This window comes from Cladophialophora immunda (genome assembly GCF_000835495.1).
Source record: "Cladophialophora immunda strain CBS 83496 unplaced genomic scaffold supercont1.3, whole genome shotgun sequence".
Taxonomy (NCBI): domain Eukaryota; kingdom Fungi; phylum Ascomycota; class Eurotiomycetes; order Chaetothyriales; family Herpotrichiellaceae; genus Cladophialophora; species Cladophialophora immunda.
The window spans coordinates 807,908-822,344 of NW_015622543.1; the positions used below are offsets into that span (position 1 = coordinate 807,908).

General features: G+C 53.6%; 7 protein-coding genes across 7 annotated transcripts; 5 read left to right on the forward strand and 2 right to left on the reverse strand.

The window, feature by feature from the left end:
• Positions 1-11: 11 nt before the first annotated feature.
• PV07_04856 (uncharacterized protein) lies at positions 12-1,218 on the reverse strand. Its single transcript, XM_016391706.1, has one exon. The coding sequence runs from the start codon at positions 1,045-1,047 to the stop codon at positions 184-186; it is 864 nt and encodes a 287-aa protein (XP_016249225.1). The 5' UTR covers positions 1,048-1,218; the 3' UTR covers positions 12-183.
• A 909-nt stretch (positions 1,219-2,127) lies between these two features.
• PV07_04857 (Fe-S protein assembly co-chaperone HscB) lies at positions 2,128-3,246 on the forward strand. Its single transcript, XM_016391707.1, has one exon. It carries the CDS (start codon positions 2,242-2,244, stop codon positions 3,073-3,075), a length of 834 nt encoding a protein of 277 aa, XP_016249226.1. The 5' UTR covers positions 2,128-2,241; the 3' UTR covers positions 3,076-3,246.
• On the reverse strand, positions 3,246-4,208 carry PV07_04858 (uncharacterized protein). The gene has a single exon (XM_016391708.1). The coding sequence runs from the start codon at positions 4,193-4,195 to the stop codon at positions 3,449-3,451; it is 747 nt and encodes a 248-aa protein (XP_016249227.1). The 5' UTR covers positions 4,196-4,208; the 3' UTR covers positions 3,246-3,448.
• A 2,037-nt stretch (positions 4,209-6,245) lies between these two features.
• On the forward strand, positions 6,246-7,547 carry PV07_04859 (uncharacterized protein). The gene is made up of 2 exons (XM_016391709.1): positions 6,246-6,404; positions 6,458-7,547. Exon 2 carries the CDS (start codon positions 6,619-6,621, stop codon positions 7,387-7,389), a length of 771 nt encoding a protein of 256 aa, XP_016249228.1. The 5' UTR covers positions 6,246-6,404; positions 6,458-6,618; the 3' UTR covers positions 7,390-7,547.
• A 445-nt stretch (positions 7,548-7,992) lies between these two features.
• PV07_04860 (uncharacterized protein) lies at positions 7,993-8,199 on the forward strand (the record flags this gene model as incomplete). The annotated part of the gene is made up of 1 exon (XM_016391710.1): positions 7,993-8,199. The coding sequence occupies one exon, from the start codon at positions 7,993-7,995 to the stop codon at positions 8,197-8,199; it is 207 nt and encodes a 68-aa protein (XP_016249229.1).
• A 237-nt stretch (positions 8,200-8,436) lies between these two features.
• On the forward strand, positions 8,437-10,381 carry PV07_04861 (uncharacterized protein; the record flags this gene model as incomplete). Its single annotated transcript, XM_016391711.1, has 3 exons — positions 8,437-8,592; positions 8,672-9,077; positions 9,165-10,381. The coding sequence occupies 3 exons, from the start codon at positions 8,437-8,439 to the stop codon at positions 10,379-10,381; spliced, it is 1,779 nt and encodes a 592-aa protein (XP_016249230.1).
• Positions 10,382-12,492: 2,111 nt separating this feature from the next.
• PV07_04862 (uncharacterized protein) lies at positions 12,493-14,376 on the forward strand. Its single transcript, XM_016391712.1, has 2 exons — positions 12,493-12,884; positions 12,936-14,376. The coding sequence occupies exons 1-2, from the start codon at positions 12,701-12,703 to the stop codon at positions 14,165-14,167; spliced, it is 1,416 nt and encodes a 471-aa protein (XP_016249231.1). The 5' UTR covers positions 12,493-12,700; the 3' UTR covers positions 14,168-14,376.
• The last annotated feature ends 61 nt before the right edge of the window (positions 14,377-14,437 follow it).

Genomic DNA, 14,437 nt, shown 5'->3' on the forward strand with positions numbered 1-14,437 from the left:
CTGCTTCGTGACTGGCCCGGCTTTGCCAGAAGCGGACTAGGGTCCATCGCTAAACCTTCTTCTTACAGCTATGTCGTAGTGTTGCTCCACAGAAATCTAGCATGGAGCCTTGTCGGAATTCCCTCGCCTTGAAGCTATGGGAGAAATGTATGGAGTAATAGTCAGCAGACCCGTCCCCCTTTTTCAAGAGAAGAATTTGCTGGCAAGGCTCATCAGCCCAGAAGCACCGCCGCCACCACCTCCTTGACCACCCTTCATATACATCTGCAAGGCCATTTTTGCAGCCATGTTGATCGCCGACTGCTTGTCTGTGCCGCCCTGAACATTGCCCATGTTGCTCTGCTGGTCGAACAGTTTTGAAGCTTCTTGCATGGCCATGGAGATCATCTGAGACTGGGATCCGCCTCCACCAGACCCAGAGAACATCTTCAAGGCTTGCATCGCAGCCCCCGCTCCCAAGCTGGAGGCGTCGTGCTGCTGGCCGCCACCGTCTTGCTGGTAGAGCATCTGATGGCTTTGCTGCATACGACCTTCGTCAACGTCCTCGGATTGAGCACTGTGCTTGTTTTGGTTGAGAAATGACATGGCCTGAGAAAAAAGACCGGAATCTTGCGGATTGCCGTGTTGCTGGCTGTGTCGCATCACTTCCTCTTGGTCGTAGTCGGCAGATCCGCCTCCTCCATAGCCTCCGCCTGAGGGTCTTCCATACCCGCCGTCGCCTCCATATCCTCCACCTCCGCCCGAGCTGCCACCATAGCCTTCATCATCGCGACGACCATGATGGCGAGGTGGTTCATCTCCGTAGCCTCCACTCATGCCACCACCTCCATAGCCGTCGTCTCTTCCAGAGCGTCCTTCTTGTCGGCCATAACCGTCCCCTTTTCCGTGCCCTCCCTGCTGGCGTTGTTCGCCATAGTCATCCCGGCGGCCCCCGCCTTGGCCGTTGTCGTCAAAGCGCTGGCTCTGGTCGTAGTAGTTGTCTCCGCCGCGACCACCGCCGCCGTACTCGCGAGGGTCCCCGCCTTGACGGTCGTAGTAGTCTGACATGATCGGACGTTGATAGTGAAATGAGGGGTAATCTCGCGGACTGCGATGAAATTCGGGTTATGTGGAGAGTGGAAGAGATATCGGAGCAGGGAGATCCGAAAGATCTGGATGCGGGTGGTATGCCCTGATTTTCGCACCTGTTACCTAGGTGGTTTCTGTGATAGAGAGAGTTCAGCTTCGGTTCTCGAGGTCAAGGTCTGAACCGCTGCGAGTGGCAGATGGGGCTAGCCGCGTTGGCCAATGACGTCAGTGACTCAATGCTCCTTGTGCTTCTCAGTCCTCGGTCTTCGCTGTCGAAACCTCATAAAGCGGTTACGAAATAGTGTTCACCATGTTTCTTCCTACACCTCCAGTCGCATTGCACTAATTATTGCTACAGACTTGATTTCCAGTAACGTTAAACAGAAATGCAGCGCTGGTCCACCACGGCTGACGCGACTGTACTCGCGAATGCAACAAGGTCAACCGGCAACACCACTAGAAGACCTGCTAACAGATAAGCACTGCTGGAGAGATATGGATCAGCCCCGGGTCGAGAACAGCGAGATAGGGCGTCTCTCCATGAATTGCGATATTCATCAAAACCGACTACGCTGTTTGGAACCGATATCCTGCTCTTGGGGCCACGAAGCCACCCCACTTGGTAGACAACAGTAAGACTACTACACTGCTATGAGCCCCGTGTCGAAGACGACTACAAGTATTTTAAGAAAGCCTGTACCGACACCGTGGACACTGGAAGATGGAATGGAAATGCCGACTTCCAACGATTTTGTGCGAGGGCGAGAGACGGGGCTGATTACTTCCAAGGTGATTGTGAATAAGAAATGCCAGGGATGGCCTAACCTCGTCCACAAGTAACACGGTTTATCGTGATCATTAGAACTGACATCCACCTACCTTTTCGAGAGAACCTCTGTAGAATGATATGTAACAGCGACATGGAAGTTGAGTACCATGAAACCAAGTAAACTGGTTTCGTCCCTCGGCCGAACATCCTCCGATTCCGGAACAATGACGTGTGCCATATAATTTTCAAAACGACTCTCACCGAAATCGTCCCCTTCTGCGCCTTGAGATTTATCCTTCTCTCTGCCTGCAACCGTCGAACCCCTTGTGCAATCAATTTTATTGATATCCTGCCCCCTCGCCAGCAGGTCACTGGTGATCCTTTCTCTCAGGAACACTGTAGCCATGTCAGGAGCAGTGCCGACGCGACAGACACTCCGGCACCTCCGCCGCCTCTGCTTGATTGACTCACCCACAGCGACGACTGCGCCTGCAACGACGAGAAGGAGACCAAGCCTCTTGCAATGTTCGCGACCACTATCGACTCGTCATCCACGACAAGCATTTAGCACGTCCGCCATATGCCACCAACAGCCTCGAGCGCAGACTCAAGCCGAAGGGCCACCCGAAACGACGGAGCAGCCCAAAGAAGAGGATGCAACGCTTTCCGCCAGCCCTCTGGACGTGACGAATTACTACACGCTCTTTCCCCTGACACTCGCGTCAGGTCCGCCGCCTCGGGGCGCATTCGACATCCCCCTCTCGCATCTCCGCCGCGAGTTCCTGCGCCTCCAGTCGCAATACCACCCGGACAAATTCCCGCCGGGCACGGCCTCGCACCAGAAATCCCGCGCGCTCTCCTCCCTCCTGAACAACGCCTACAAGACCCTGTCCGACCCGCTCCTACGCGCGAGGTACCTTCTCCAGCTTAATCATGGAATCGACATCACGCACGAGGACAACGCCACCCATGCGGGAGTGACGGACCACAGCACGTTGCTGGAAGTCATGGAGGCACAGGAGATGCTGGAGGAGGCGACTACTCATGACGAGATCGAAACATTGATGAGAGACAATGTAGAGAGGATAAGGGAGACGGAGAAGGCGTTGGGTGAAGCTTTTGAAAAGGACGATGTCGAGAGTGCGAAAAGGGAATGTATCAAGTTGAATTACTGGCGGAGTTTGCACTCTGCGTTACATGAATGGGAGCCAGGCAAGGAGGTAAGATTGGTGCATTAACTTACCGGGGTGATTGCAAAATATCGGTCTACCTGTATCGCAAAAAAAAAAATGATGGATGCGATTGATTTGCTATACAGATCGTGCATACCCAATCTACTTCATATCTAGCCCTTTTGGCGTATCGATACTGGATCTCTTATCCAATTAACATTCGCAGATCAATCCAGCCGATGAACCTCGTTCCACCCGTCTCGTCTGTGACCTGTATTTGATGCTCAGACGTAAAGAACCACATGCCTTGGTCTCAGACCTTGACATTGTCAAACATGAGACTAGAACCCCTCGGAAGTATCTCCGGTTCGCCATTGGTCTCACCAGGCTCGCTTCGATTGTGATTTTCCGGCTTTTTCTTGGTGTCCGGGACCAGCTTCTATTTGGTTTTCTCTATCAAGTTGCTCTTCACCTCTCGTGTGAGACCTTTCGTCTCGTCATGGGCGTGTTTCGTCTTTGAGGTCTTTTCGATGCGCGTAGCCTCTTGTTTCATCTCTTCGGCAAAAAAGCTGTTCCACTTGTCCTTCTGACCCTGCGGCCAGGTCAAGCTCACGGAAAACACTTCTCGCTCCGGATCTTCAAGCATGGGGCTACGTCCTTGATGATTCTTTGACAGCACCAGTCGATCCAGGCCACAGAAGTTCTCAGTATAGCCCCACGGCTTGAATATCTCCTGGTCTCGGCAGAATAGGTTGACACCAAACTCAGTCCATGTGTGCTCATAGAGGGCGGCAGGCACAAAGTAGACGTCCGAAATCACATTGCAAAGCCAATCGGGGACATGCAAGACATTTTCCAGGACAATGGTGTGGTTTTCTCGGCTGCCCGGTTCTCGACGAAGCTTGAGTTCGACTGTCCCAATGCCGCGAACTGGCACTTGGCGTTGGTCAGAAACTGTGAGGACGTATGACTTGAAGGAGACGTATGTCTTGAAGGTGGCACGGTCGATGGCTATGTGGACATTGGAGGCTGTCGAGAAGATCCAGTCATAACATTGCTTCTTTTTGGGTTTCTTAGTTGGCAGACCATAAGACTTGGCTCGTTTGTGATGGTGTGTGTAATAGTACGAGCTCGGCTGGATAGTGGGAGGAGGCAAGTCCCCACGTGGATCGAGCATAAAAGACATGTTGATAGGCGTGCTTGGACCGGAAACAGTACGATCTTGCGGTCTTTGATGACAATGTTGGTGTGTGGGAATAGGTCCGCTGTTCTCAAGGAGTGACAATGGTGATATTGGTGTTGTCAAGAGTATCTACTCGCCAAAAGAGTGAGAAAGTAGCCAAAGATTGGGGAGGGTGAGGTGAGCGGAAGGGCGCAAGTGTCAAGGGTAGCGAGAGTGCTAACAATCGGTGGTTGAATGGCGGTTGAGGTGTCGAATTTGTGTTCCTACGAACTGGCAAGGGCGCCCTGTCGTCCCGATAGCGGCTGTCATGGCTGTCTCCCTGATGGAAACTGTAGATCGGAGGGCAGCAGCCACTCTCAGTAATGGAATGTCTCTGCAGTCACTCGGTCTGTCCGACTTTAGGCCGTGGATGAGGTCAGAGTAGAAACCGTCACGACGACTGTAAAAAGGGAATGCGGTCGACATGTCGATCTTAACGCGACGTCACCCAGACTCCAGAAAAGAAAGCGACGAGGTCACCTGCGAGTGGCCATAAGTATTTGAATGTTGAGAGCATGGTTCGTGGGACAGTGTGACACTCTTCCGAAAGCGCAGGGGGGAGGGGGGGAGGAGGAGGAGGAGGCTGCTGGTTGGGCCATTCTTGTGTCACTCTCTGCCAACATCGTCGACCCTCAACCCTTTTTCCTCCGCCGTGGCAATCTAACCTGTTGACACTTCAGAGACAAATAGTCGAGCTACTTCCAGCTCCCTGAGGATCTGATCAGTGAGCCCCAGTCCATCGCATGGTCGTCGCAGCTTCACCCTACTCATTGACGCCCACGCAAATCGTCATGCATCCGATTCAACCTGTATCTCGACCAGAGCACCAGCCAGATGCAGTATGTCGGAAATAGAACAGTCATATTCTTCTGAGCACTGACGCATTTCCAAGGACGAGAGCCCATCCCTCGATGTTTTTATGCTGCGTCGACCCAGGCCACGGCCAATGAATCCGCTCCCTGACCCCCCTCCAGTCCCAAATTGACAATCACTATCCCATCCAGAGCCATGGTAGATGGACAGAATATCCAAAGGACAGATATGGAGCTTAGGGCCTGATAAAATATACAGATGTTGCGCTTTGTTGTGATTGCAAGGATGGTCGTCGTGAGATTGAGAGAACTGACCCAAAGATGCACCTCTCCGTCTTGTGCCTCACCGTGGGAAGAAATTACGGTGCCACTACAACTGAGGCGATAGAGCAAGCAGGCTGGATAGATAAGCACTCTCGAGTACGCTCTTTCAAAAGCTTCTTGTGCATTTTCTCCCGAATATTCGAGACTTCGCAGGTCTCTGCGGACCTTCTCGGCGACAGTCGACTGAATACAAATCTCTTCTGTCGCAACTAGATGCTCGAAAAGCCTCAGCTCCTTCGGGATTATGTCCGCCCCTTTGGCATATTACTGCGGACACAAACCTGCGAAGTACCAGTGAAAAGTCTACGGTCGAGTCGACCATCTCCTCTGTGTGCGATAAAGTTACAACCTCAGCATTACTGCTTGCTGGGCCATTTACGAGCTAATTCGCTTCCCAGCGCAAAACTCAATCTTTCTCATGCTTGGACAACGATAAGTCCCAGAGACTTCATCGTTCCAGTGAAGGTGAGAATATAGGTTGGTACATCCACAAACTTGAAAAGGTTGTTCAAAATCGATCGAATCATGCTTCTGTCCCTAGACTCGACCACCGGGTCCAGCCAACTTCACCCAGACAGACACTGAACTACAGTCCGTGTCACCGTACGAAGGTCTCGATGCAGATGTCCCACGGTGTAGCCACCGCAAGCTACCTGGCTACAAAAACGATCCTCCAGATACACTTTCACATTCGACATAGTGCAGGGCAGTTCTTCTACTCTGCGCAGCGGTTGTCTTCCTGGTTCTGCAACGAGGACGCCAGCGTTCACAGCGTCGTCCCCAAGATAGCAAGATGCCTCGAGCCCAAGTCGCAATGCGCTAGCCACCAGCGCGAGAAATACACTCGAACCATGGTTGTCCTAGCGAAGAGTTTGGCGTCTGAGCACCCTCGTGAGAGTTACTTGGGCATGGACCGCGTCTTTGCGCTTTCTATTCGCGTTCTGCGAGTCCCGGATCTCGACCCAAACAACAAGTATTTGGCTTTGGGTCGACGTGGGGACGAGGACCTCGAGAGGACCTTTTGGTTGCCAGTAGAAGTATATATTGTCTCTTCGAGGCTCTCCAGTTTGCAGCTAAGAAGTTCTCTCAGACATACTGACACCTGATTGCAACGCTTTACTGACCGGCAGCCGCACTCACCTGACATCACTGGCGCGTACGACACAGCCACAGTATACGAACACTCACTCAACACTACTTCCCTTTCAGGTAGCCTCCCTTCACAACATCCCCTCATCAATACTTTTCGAGATGGCGTTATATCAACCCTCCAACAATAACGCCACAGCTACCGCTATCTCCATGTCTCTCAGCCACGATGACGAGCCCCTTGAGCGCTCCTTGTCTTCTCTAGTTCCAACGACCGTGGGCCGCAACCAACGCCGCCGCATACCCATGCTCGAAATCGACGAGGATGGGATCGAGGATATTCAGGTCCCCTTAATTCCAGCGATCGGACGGATCGAGGACTTGATTCGATATCCTTCACCGCCGTCCTCGCCGCCATCACCGTCAACACCCATCATCAGACCAGTGCCCGACCACGGGGCAACGCCAATACCTGACTTCGACCTGCAAGACCTGTTTGCACCAGCGCCGGTCCGTGGGTCGGTCATCCGGACGAACGAGGATGTCCTCTGGCGTACTTACAATGGAGTTAGTGGGGCGGGTGGTGCTCCACTTGAGCGTCTCCTGCCAGTTATACGTGTCGTGCCAGATGAGGAGGACTCTTCTTCGACGCGGCCACAACGTCGACGACACCCACGGCTTCGATCTGTATCAGAAACCCCCCAACGTCTCGAATTCTTTCCACCCTTTCGGTACTCTGCATCAACTATCCGGACAAGGGCGGCGACCGAGGAGGGCAGGCGGGAGACAAGTTTACCGATGCTGGGTAGGCCGACTTTGACACCAAGCCAACAGGCGGAGGATCTTGCGGGCTTGATATACACCTTTACTGAGCATATTGCTCGGGTGCGACTTTGGGCGAGGAGAAACGGATTAGATGGGAATGAGGGTTGAAAGACGGTGGAACTAGACAGGTTTCCCTGGAGTGAGTGTTCAAGGGGTCCTTGGTGTTGGTAGAAGCGACTGGCCAAGAGCAGAGGACCGTGTTTCTTCGACCATGTATGAGTGCTACTGAGATAGAAGATAATAGTATATGGAAAATGACAACTCGTGGGATATGACCCGATTCGACAACTCGGTGGCAAATTGCCTCATGCGGTTACTGGCCGCTGGCGCCGCTTGGCACAATCACAGACTCAACATGCGACGCGACTCTAGAATCCTTCCTTCGCTTCCCTCTCGCTTTTTCATCGCTCCATTCCTTACCTAACGCATCTCCCCTATTCCCCAAAACGCCAAAGACTTCTCGCTCAGCATTTCTGGAACTCGGCAGGATTTTGGCCGCCGACATGCGTGCTGAGGGAGATCGCATATCGCCTCGGGGGCTTCCTTGCTTTTACCCTTGAAGAAGCCTGCGAATACCCACGCATTTCAGATTGGAACGAGCCGAATCCCGACCAGAAACTCTGGTCCCATCCGCCGATGAACGTGGAGTGACCAGCAGTGATGATTTTTTCTATAGCATCCAAAAGTGCTGCTGCTATGAGCCCTCACCTGATGACCCAGTGTATCCCCACCGCGCTCCCCTATGACACCTTGCACTCTCCAACTGTGGTAATCGATGCGATGAACCACCGGCCAGCCTTCTGCAAGCGGAAAAACATCAAATCCTCCAGTGATCGGGCGAAGGATCAAATGGGCGCAGCCAAGAGCATAATTGCAGAGGCGGTCAATTGGCCCATTGGCACAAACTTGGATTACTAAGGCCGGTCCTTGATCTTTTCCACTTCTGTAGAGCCCGAAACGGGTAGTGTTTGTAAGTGTTTGCGAAGCTGGACCCCTCTTCTCACTGCTGGTCGTGGACGATATCTGCTAGTCCACTCGCGGTTACTCTGAGGTTCGTCTTCTCCCCAATGCACGGTCTCGTCTCCGAATCCCGAGCTTGATATCCAGGCTGTCTGCAGAATCACCATGACCTTCATTAAGAACAACATCACATAAATGTCATCCGGGATTATTCATTTCGTCAATGAGACGGGGCAGGGTGAGAATGGGGGCCCGAGCAAGAAAAGGCTGTCGCGGATCAACTCTCATGTGGCGCGCTTCTCGCATCAACGTCGCAAAAACAACAACAATTCCTCGGCTGTGAGCAGGAATGTGAGTGTCGCCGTATGCTTGAGAGCTGAATGCTAAGCTCTACCACAATACATTGCCACTGATAAAAGAGGTTGAACAGCCGCCATCGCTGCAAGTCGACTTTGTCGTGGAAGGCGCCCAACACGAAGCCTCTCGCACTTCCAGCAGTAGTCCCGAGCACATCCCTCCGTATCCATCGCGAGACGCCAATCGAGCCACACAGCCGACCAATTTCTTCACTCTGGACCTACCAGACCGCCGTCACAGTACCGGGTCAACCGGGTCTGCAAAGGTCAAAGGCAACAAATTGGCAAGACATCAGTCTGACCCTGTCGACATCCGGCATTTCAAGAAGGAGGACGAAACCAGTTCTAAAGGCGTCATCAGACGGCGCTCGGATGGAGACCATCACCCCTTCTGTTCGTCACCCGAGATTGGGTCTCTGGGATCATTCTCCCAGCTTGGGGATTCTATTGACATCTACGAGAAATATCTCCTCAATTACTGTGCGTCGCTTGTCATCTAACAAAGCGCATTCTTGGGTTTCTTCCCTTACTTTGTCCAATTCGTTGCTGACTTCAAGGTGCTTGAAGATTTTACCGACCTGCAAACACAGATGTTCGGTTTCCATAGAGACGCCCTGTACTGCCCGCAAAGAGTGCCTGCGGCTCGGTCAATACAGCAATCGCGCGCGGCCCTGCATTGGATCCTTATAATCGCCGAGGAGCAAATGGCCAAACGAATAAATGAGCCACCAAACTCGCACATCCTCAACCATTCAATCTTGAAACGCAGAGCGAGCGGTTATGGGATGCTCAGGTCGCTGTTAAACAATGCAGACTTTGACTTGGAGACGGCCGTCTTGGCCTTGCGTTATGCGATATCGGCTGAATGCTACATGAACCACAAAGACGCTGCCATGGAGCACCTGAAAGCATTGGATGCGTTACTGCAACGACCAGGGGCCCTAGAACACTTCGTTTTCAATGCTGACAAGACCGCACTGTCACTCTCGACCCTCAAGAGAATGTACGTGTCTGTGCCTTGCAGGATAAGATCATTCAGCGACTTTGAAGCCATCAAGACCATGGTCTTCCTCAAGTGGAGGCGCTTACAGGCGTTGTCGAAACAGAACCATGCTGAGCTAGTCCGCCACGCCTGTGCCGCTTATCTGATTAGCACCGACGAGAACCACAGGGTTCAACCCCTTCCACCAAAGCATGCAAAAGATCCTACTCCAGAGCAGTCTCTTCTGGATCGGTATATCGCGATTAAGAAGTCGGCGTTGTTCTCGAACTATGCTTGTGAGACGATGAACGCGGTTTGTGATCCCAAATGGGTGTACACCTATCAGGCAGGGCTTTTCGCGTTGTTTTACGATATGAACATGACATTGGCAAGCTTTGGAAAGGATAATCTCCGCGACAAGATATCATTCCTGGAAAGACTCAAAGTGGTCCTGGATGCCAGCTCCGCGAAGACGTTGGGAGGGACGTCGGCGCTATCTATTGTGGACTGGGTTCGCGAGCAATGCTACAGCGAGTGCTTCAAGAAGGACGAAGCGGTCTTCAAGGAAACCGATCTTTGCACCTATGAGATCAACGGGTTTAAGATCTTTGCACTACTCGATATCAACCAGCGAATTCGTCTAACGGCAGCGTTGCGGGCTTGGTTGCTCATCGATATCAGCGTCGACATTGACGTGGAGAAAGAAGATTTGGATGAAGTGGAATTTATGTCGATGGAAGAACAAGTCACCAGAGCTTGGTGGAACGAACAATTGACACCAAACTCGTCGCCCTCGCCTTGAAGGAAACTGTTTTCCGTCATCCTTAAGGGTTCGCCAACAACGCAGCATCAACTCAGTCCTCAGCAGACCACCTTTTCCGCTGGCAAAATCGGACTTCTAGCTTGTCGCAATTCTACGGAGGCTATCTGGGGTTGACCATTCAGGAACAAAAGAAGGCTTTCCAAAAATGATGCTTTAGAATTTAGGCCCAATACTCGCGGTCTGCACTTCAAAGAACAGCCCCTCCTTTCAGAAGCCTCACCGGTACCCAGCCGGGAGGTTCCCGGGCTTTGCCGAAGCTGACTGAATGCCTTTTGATGGGCAACCAAGACGCCCCTCGCGCCCTCGGTCTTGTACGAGCACATCGGCTTACGCTCCTAGGAACTATCATCCGAATTCAGATAAATCACAATGCGAACACAGGCGAAACGGCAGGCCTTTCACTCGACAAATACACTACAATGTCTCACTAAAGCTTGGGACACTTGTCGCCGTCTGCATTGGAAGAAACTTGTGTCGATGGATCAAATAGCTGCACCTAACGACCGGGGCTGTGGATTTAGGTCTTACTGACGACTGGCACATTCATGTAGCAGCTAGAGCCCGGCATGGAAAACGTGTCCCAGAAGCCGCGAGGACGCGCAATGTTCGCTGCTGACATTTTCCCTGTTTCGACAGGCACTTCCCACCCGCCTCTTCCCAGTCTCCAATTCAAGCGTTTTGACACGCCGCCAGATCTCCTGACTCCTATAGATGCAAAACCTTTCGTTGACGGTCTCTCAAAATACTCATGCATACGCATTGCCTGAACCGCTCAGAAGCTAAGCTCGCTCTGATGCTACCGACGTGTCGCACACAGAAAACCGGCGGCCAAGACGTCGATAAGCCCAGGAATCAGCTAGTCCGGGCTATCGTTGGAGGACCAGGCAGGGCGTGAAGGTCGCAGAAGAAGGCGAGTCAGATGACAAGGGGACTGGCACCACACTCAAGATCAGGATGTGTATCCCGCAGCACAAGGCAAACTGGGAACCGGTTCAACAGCACTGCTTTACCGATCATTCCTTTGACATATGTATGCCCTTGCCAAGCGGAGTCGCACCTTGCATATTGTCACTGCGTGACCTTCGGACATGACAATGCGTCAGGACTTACAAAGATATGATGGGAAGCCGCGCGAAGCGCAGATCGGAGATCCCGTTGACCATGTTGCGAGCACCCATGCCTCTCTTAGCCACTGCTTCTGGCACTCTATGGCCCAACAGAACCAATCAACTGCGCTCGACCGGAACCTCGTCAACTTCGCCAGAACGTGCTCTGCGTCCGCTCAAAGGGATCTTTGAGAGCTAATCAAAGCACAGAATATCTCGCGATCGCATGGAGGTCTGTTGTAGGATGCGAGAATGCTGCCCTGTGGCTCGCCGCCAGTAACATTAACTCGGGCAATCTCACCAAGGCCCATATGAACTTTTCTATGGCCTGGTGCTCTTCGGATGCAGATTCGGAGCGATGACATGTGGTCGAGAGGTGTTGGGCTACATGTCCAGCATCTTGTTGTCGTCCAGACGTCCTGCGATCACCGTCTTCCTGCTCGTGGCGCGGATACCACTCCAGAGGTCCATATTAGTCGGAGGTGAAGAATCAGGAAGCTGAGCAGGATGCCGCCGTCTTGTTCTCGTATTTCTAGGACGACAATGCTCGCAATCGCTGAACCAGGGAGGGAGTGCTCATTCCGCAGCAAGGTACCTCCACCACATTTCAGAGGCGGCTGATGTTTGACCTCTTCGGTCCCCACGGCGACGCTTCATCTTGCCCAATGCTGCGATGATTGTGGAAGGGTTTCCATCGAGGAGCAACTTACCAAAGACCTCGAAGTTACGTACCGGTTCGACCAAACATGAGTCTCTATGGGCTTGAGTTGGTCCCTTCTGTTTTCTTTGCCTCGCCGTCTTAGACCCAGTCTACACACAAGCCTCCATTGATACACGCCCGACTACGACCAGGGACCGGTCTCGGAACACTAGCCGGCTAATGAGAGAGAATCACCAGCGGAAACCCCCTCGCGCCATCGCGGTCAGGGCCCCAGGAGCATCAGATTGACCAATTGCCATGGAGATGTCCGTCCTTCTACGCCTGTTTCGACCGCCCACACTCGCTAACGGGCGGGCAGAAAGCAAAGCTAAGCATTGGAATGCACGCCCTTGGCTACAGCGCCTGTCAAGTCAAAGATCATCGACATATTCTCTCACATGACGCATGCCCAGTCCAAATCCATGACTTTAAAAGGCAACATGTCGCGTGCGCCGTTATCGCAATACTACTCCCTCCAGCCTCAAATCCACAATGCCACAAAACGAAAGCATTGCTCTGCGTGAGTCGCTGCCGTCGGACGGCGGTGAGCCAGGCACCCAAGACTTCGATGTCGACACACCAGACTTTGATCCTGGAAGTTCGAGACAGTGGGCATCAAGTAGGCAAAAGGCCTGTGTTCTCGTGGGCTCCGCGATCCTGCAGCTGCCAATATGGGGTAGGGCTTGAGATATACGCTGATTAAAATCCTACTACTAACGGTTCGCAGGGTTTGCCATAAACTACGGCGTCTTCCAGGAATACTATTCGGGCAACTGGACGCTTAAAGGGAGCCGTGAAACCACCGGCATCATCGGCACAACCTCCAACGGCGTCATGTACCTCTCGATGCCGTTCCTGTTCGCACTCTTCACGAGACGATGGGCCCGTCGACGGCAGCTCGCGGCGCTGTGCGGCGCGGCACTCACCTGCATCTCCTTCCTCTTGTCCTCGTTCAGCACTGATGTCTGGCACCTGGTTGCGACACAGGGAGTCACGGCAGCGTTGGGATGTGCGCTCATCTACAGCCCGACCACGCTGTCCCTCGGGGAGTGGTTCAACACGGGCAACCGGGCTGTCGCATACGGAGTGGTCTTGTCCTGCAAGAACATTGTGGGATCGGTCTGTCCCTTCGTGCTGCGCGCCCTGCTGGACCGGTACGGCTTTCGCGCGACGCTGAGGATCTGGACGGCCGTCGCGGCGGGGACCAGCGTCCTGGCCGTCTTCATGATCCCGACGCCGCCGTCCACCACCACCGCCGTGGCCTCGTCTTCGAGCGCGCACCACTCCCCCAGGATCCCGTGGCACTTCCTCCGCCACCGCACCTTCTACATCTACAGCGTGGCCACCATCCTGCAGAGCTCCGGGTACGGCATCCCGCAGACGTACCTGAGCGCGTACGCGCACGAGGTCGCGCTGCTGTCGCAGACCTCGGCGACGCTGCTGCTGACGCTCTTCAACCTGCCCGGCATCGTCTCCTCGTCCTTCTTCGGCTACCTGAGCGACAACCAGTGCTTCCCGCTCTCGGCCACCACCGTGACGGCCATCTCGGCCGTGAGCTCGGCCCTCTCCGCCTTCCTGCTCTGGGGCCTGACCTCGCAGGGCGCCATGGCCCTGCTGGTCCTCTTCTCCATGACCTTTGGCTTCTTCGCCGGCGGCTACAGCGCCACGTGGGGCGGCGTCATCAACGAGCTGGAGCGCGAGACCGCGCAGCGCAACGAGGCCGTCGACTCGGGCATGCTGTACGGCCTCCTAAATGGCGCGCGCGGCATCGGCTACGTGAGCGGCGGCCTGGCGGGCGTGTCTCTCCTCCAGGCCGGGAGCAAGATCGCCGCCTCGGTGCACGGGCCTGGCTACGAGACCTCGTACGGCCCTCTCATCATCTTCACGGGCCTGTCGACGGTGTTTGGCGGCTGGGGGATCCTGTGGAAGATGCCGAAGCTGTTGCGTTTGGCGCGATGAAACGGGTTGATTGGCGTCATATTATCGTTGTGTCCTATGGTTCGATTTTCTGTTACGATCTCATCCTAGTGATAGGTAACAAGATGGGGAATCCGGGATTTAGCAGGCGTGGAACAGGTTTTGTTTTCAACTAAGAATCTCCCCAGTGTCGAGTCCATACATAGATGACACGGATTTGGCCACAACCATCTTTGTGATTAGAGAAAAAGATTGCTCAGGCATGACTCGATCCTATCATCACCCTCTACCGATGGAACAGGAAACCCCCCC

Excerpts from the sequence above, each read along its gene's own strand:
- PV07_04859 (XM_016391709.1), top strand. The coding sequence starts at position 6,619 with ATGGCGTTATATCAACCCTCCAACAATAACGCCACAGCTACCGCTATC.
- PV07_04857 (XM_016391707.1), top strand. The coding sequence starts at position 2,242 with ATGTCAGGAGCAGTGCCGACGCGACAGACACTCCGGCACCTCCGCCGC.
- PV07_04858 (XM_016391708.1), bottom strand. The coding sequence starts at position 4,195 with ATGTCTTTTATGCTCGATCCACGTGGGGACTTGCCTCCTCCCACTATC.
- PV07_04856 (XM_016391706.1), bottom strand. The coding sequence starts at position 1,047 with ATGTCAGACTACTACGACCGTCAAGGCGGGGACCCTCGCGAGTACGGC.
- PV07_04862 (XM_016391712.1), top strand. The coding sequence starts at position 12,701 with ATGCCACAAAACGAAAGCATTGCTCTGCGTGAGTCGCTGCCGTCGGAC. Across the intron at positions 12,885-12,935 it reads CCTGCAGCTGCCAATATGGG|GGTTTGCCATAAACTACGGC; the intron begins GTAGGGCTTGAG and ends AACGGTTCGCAG.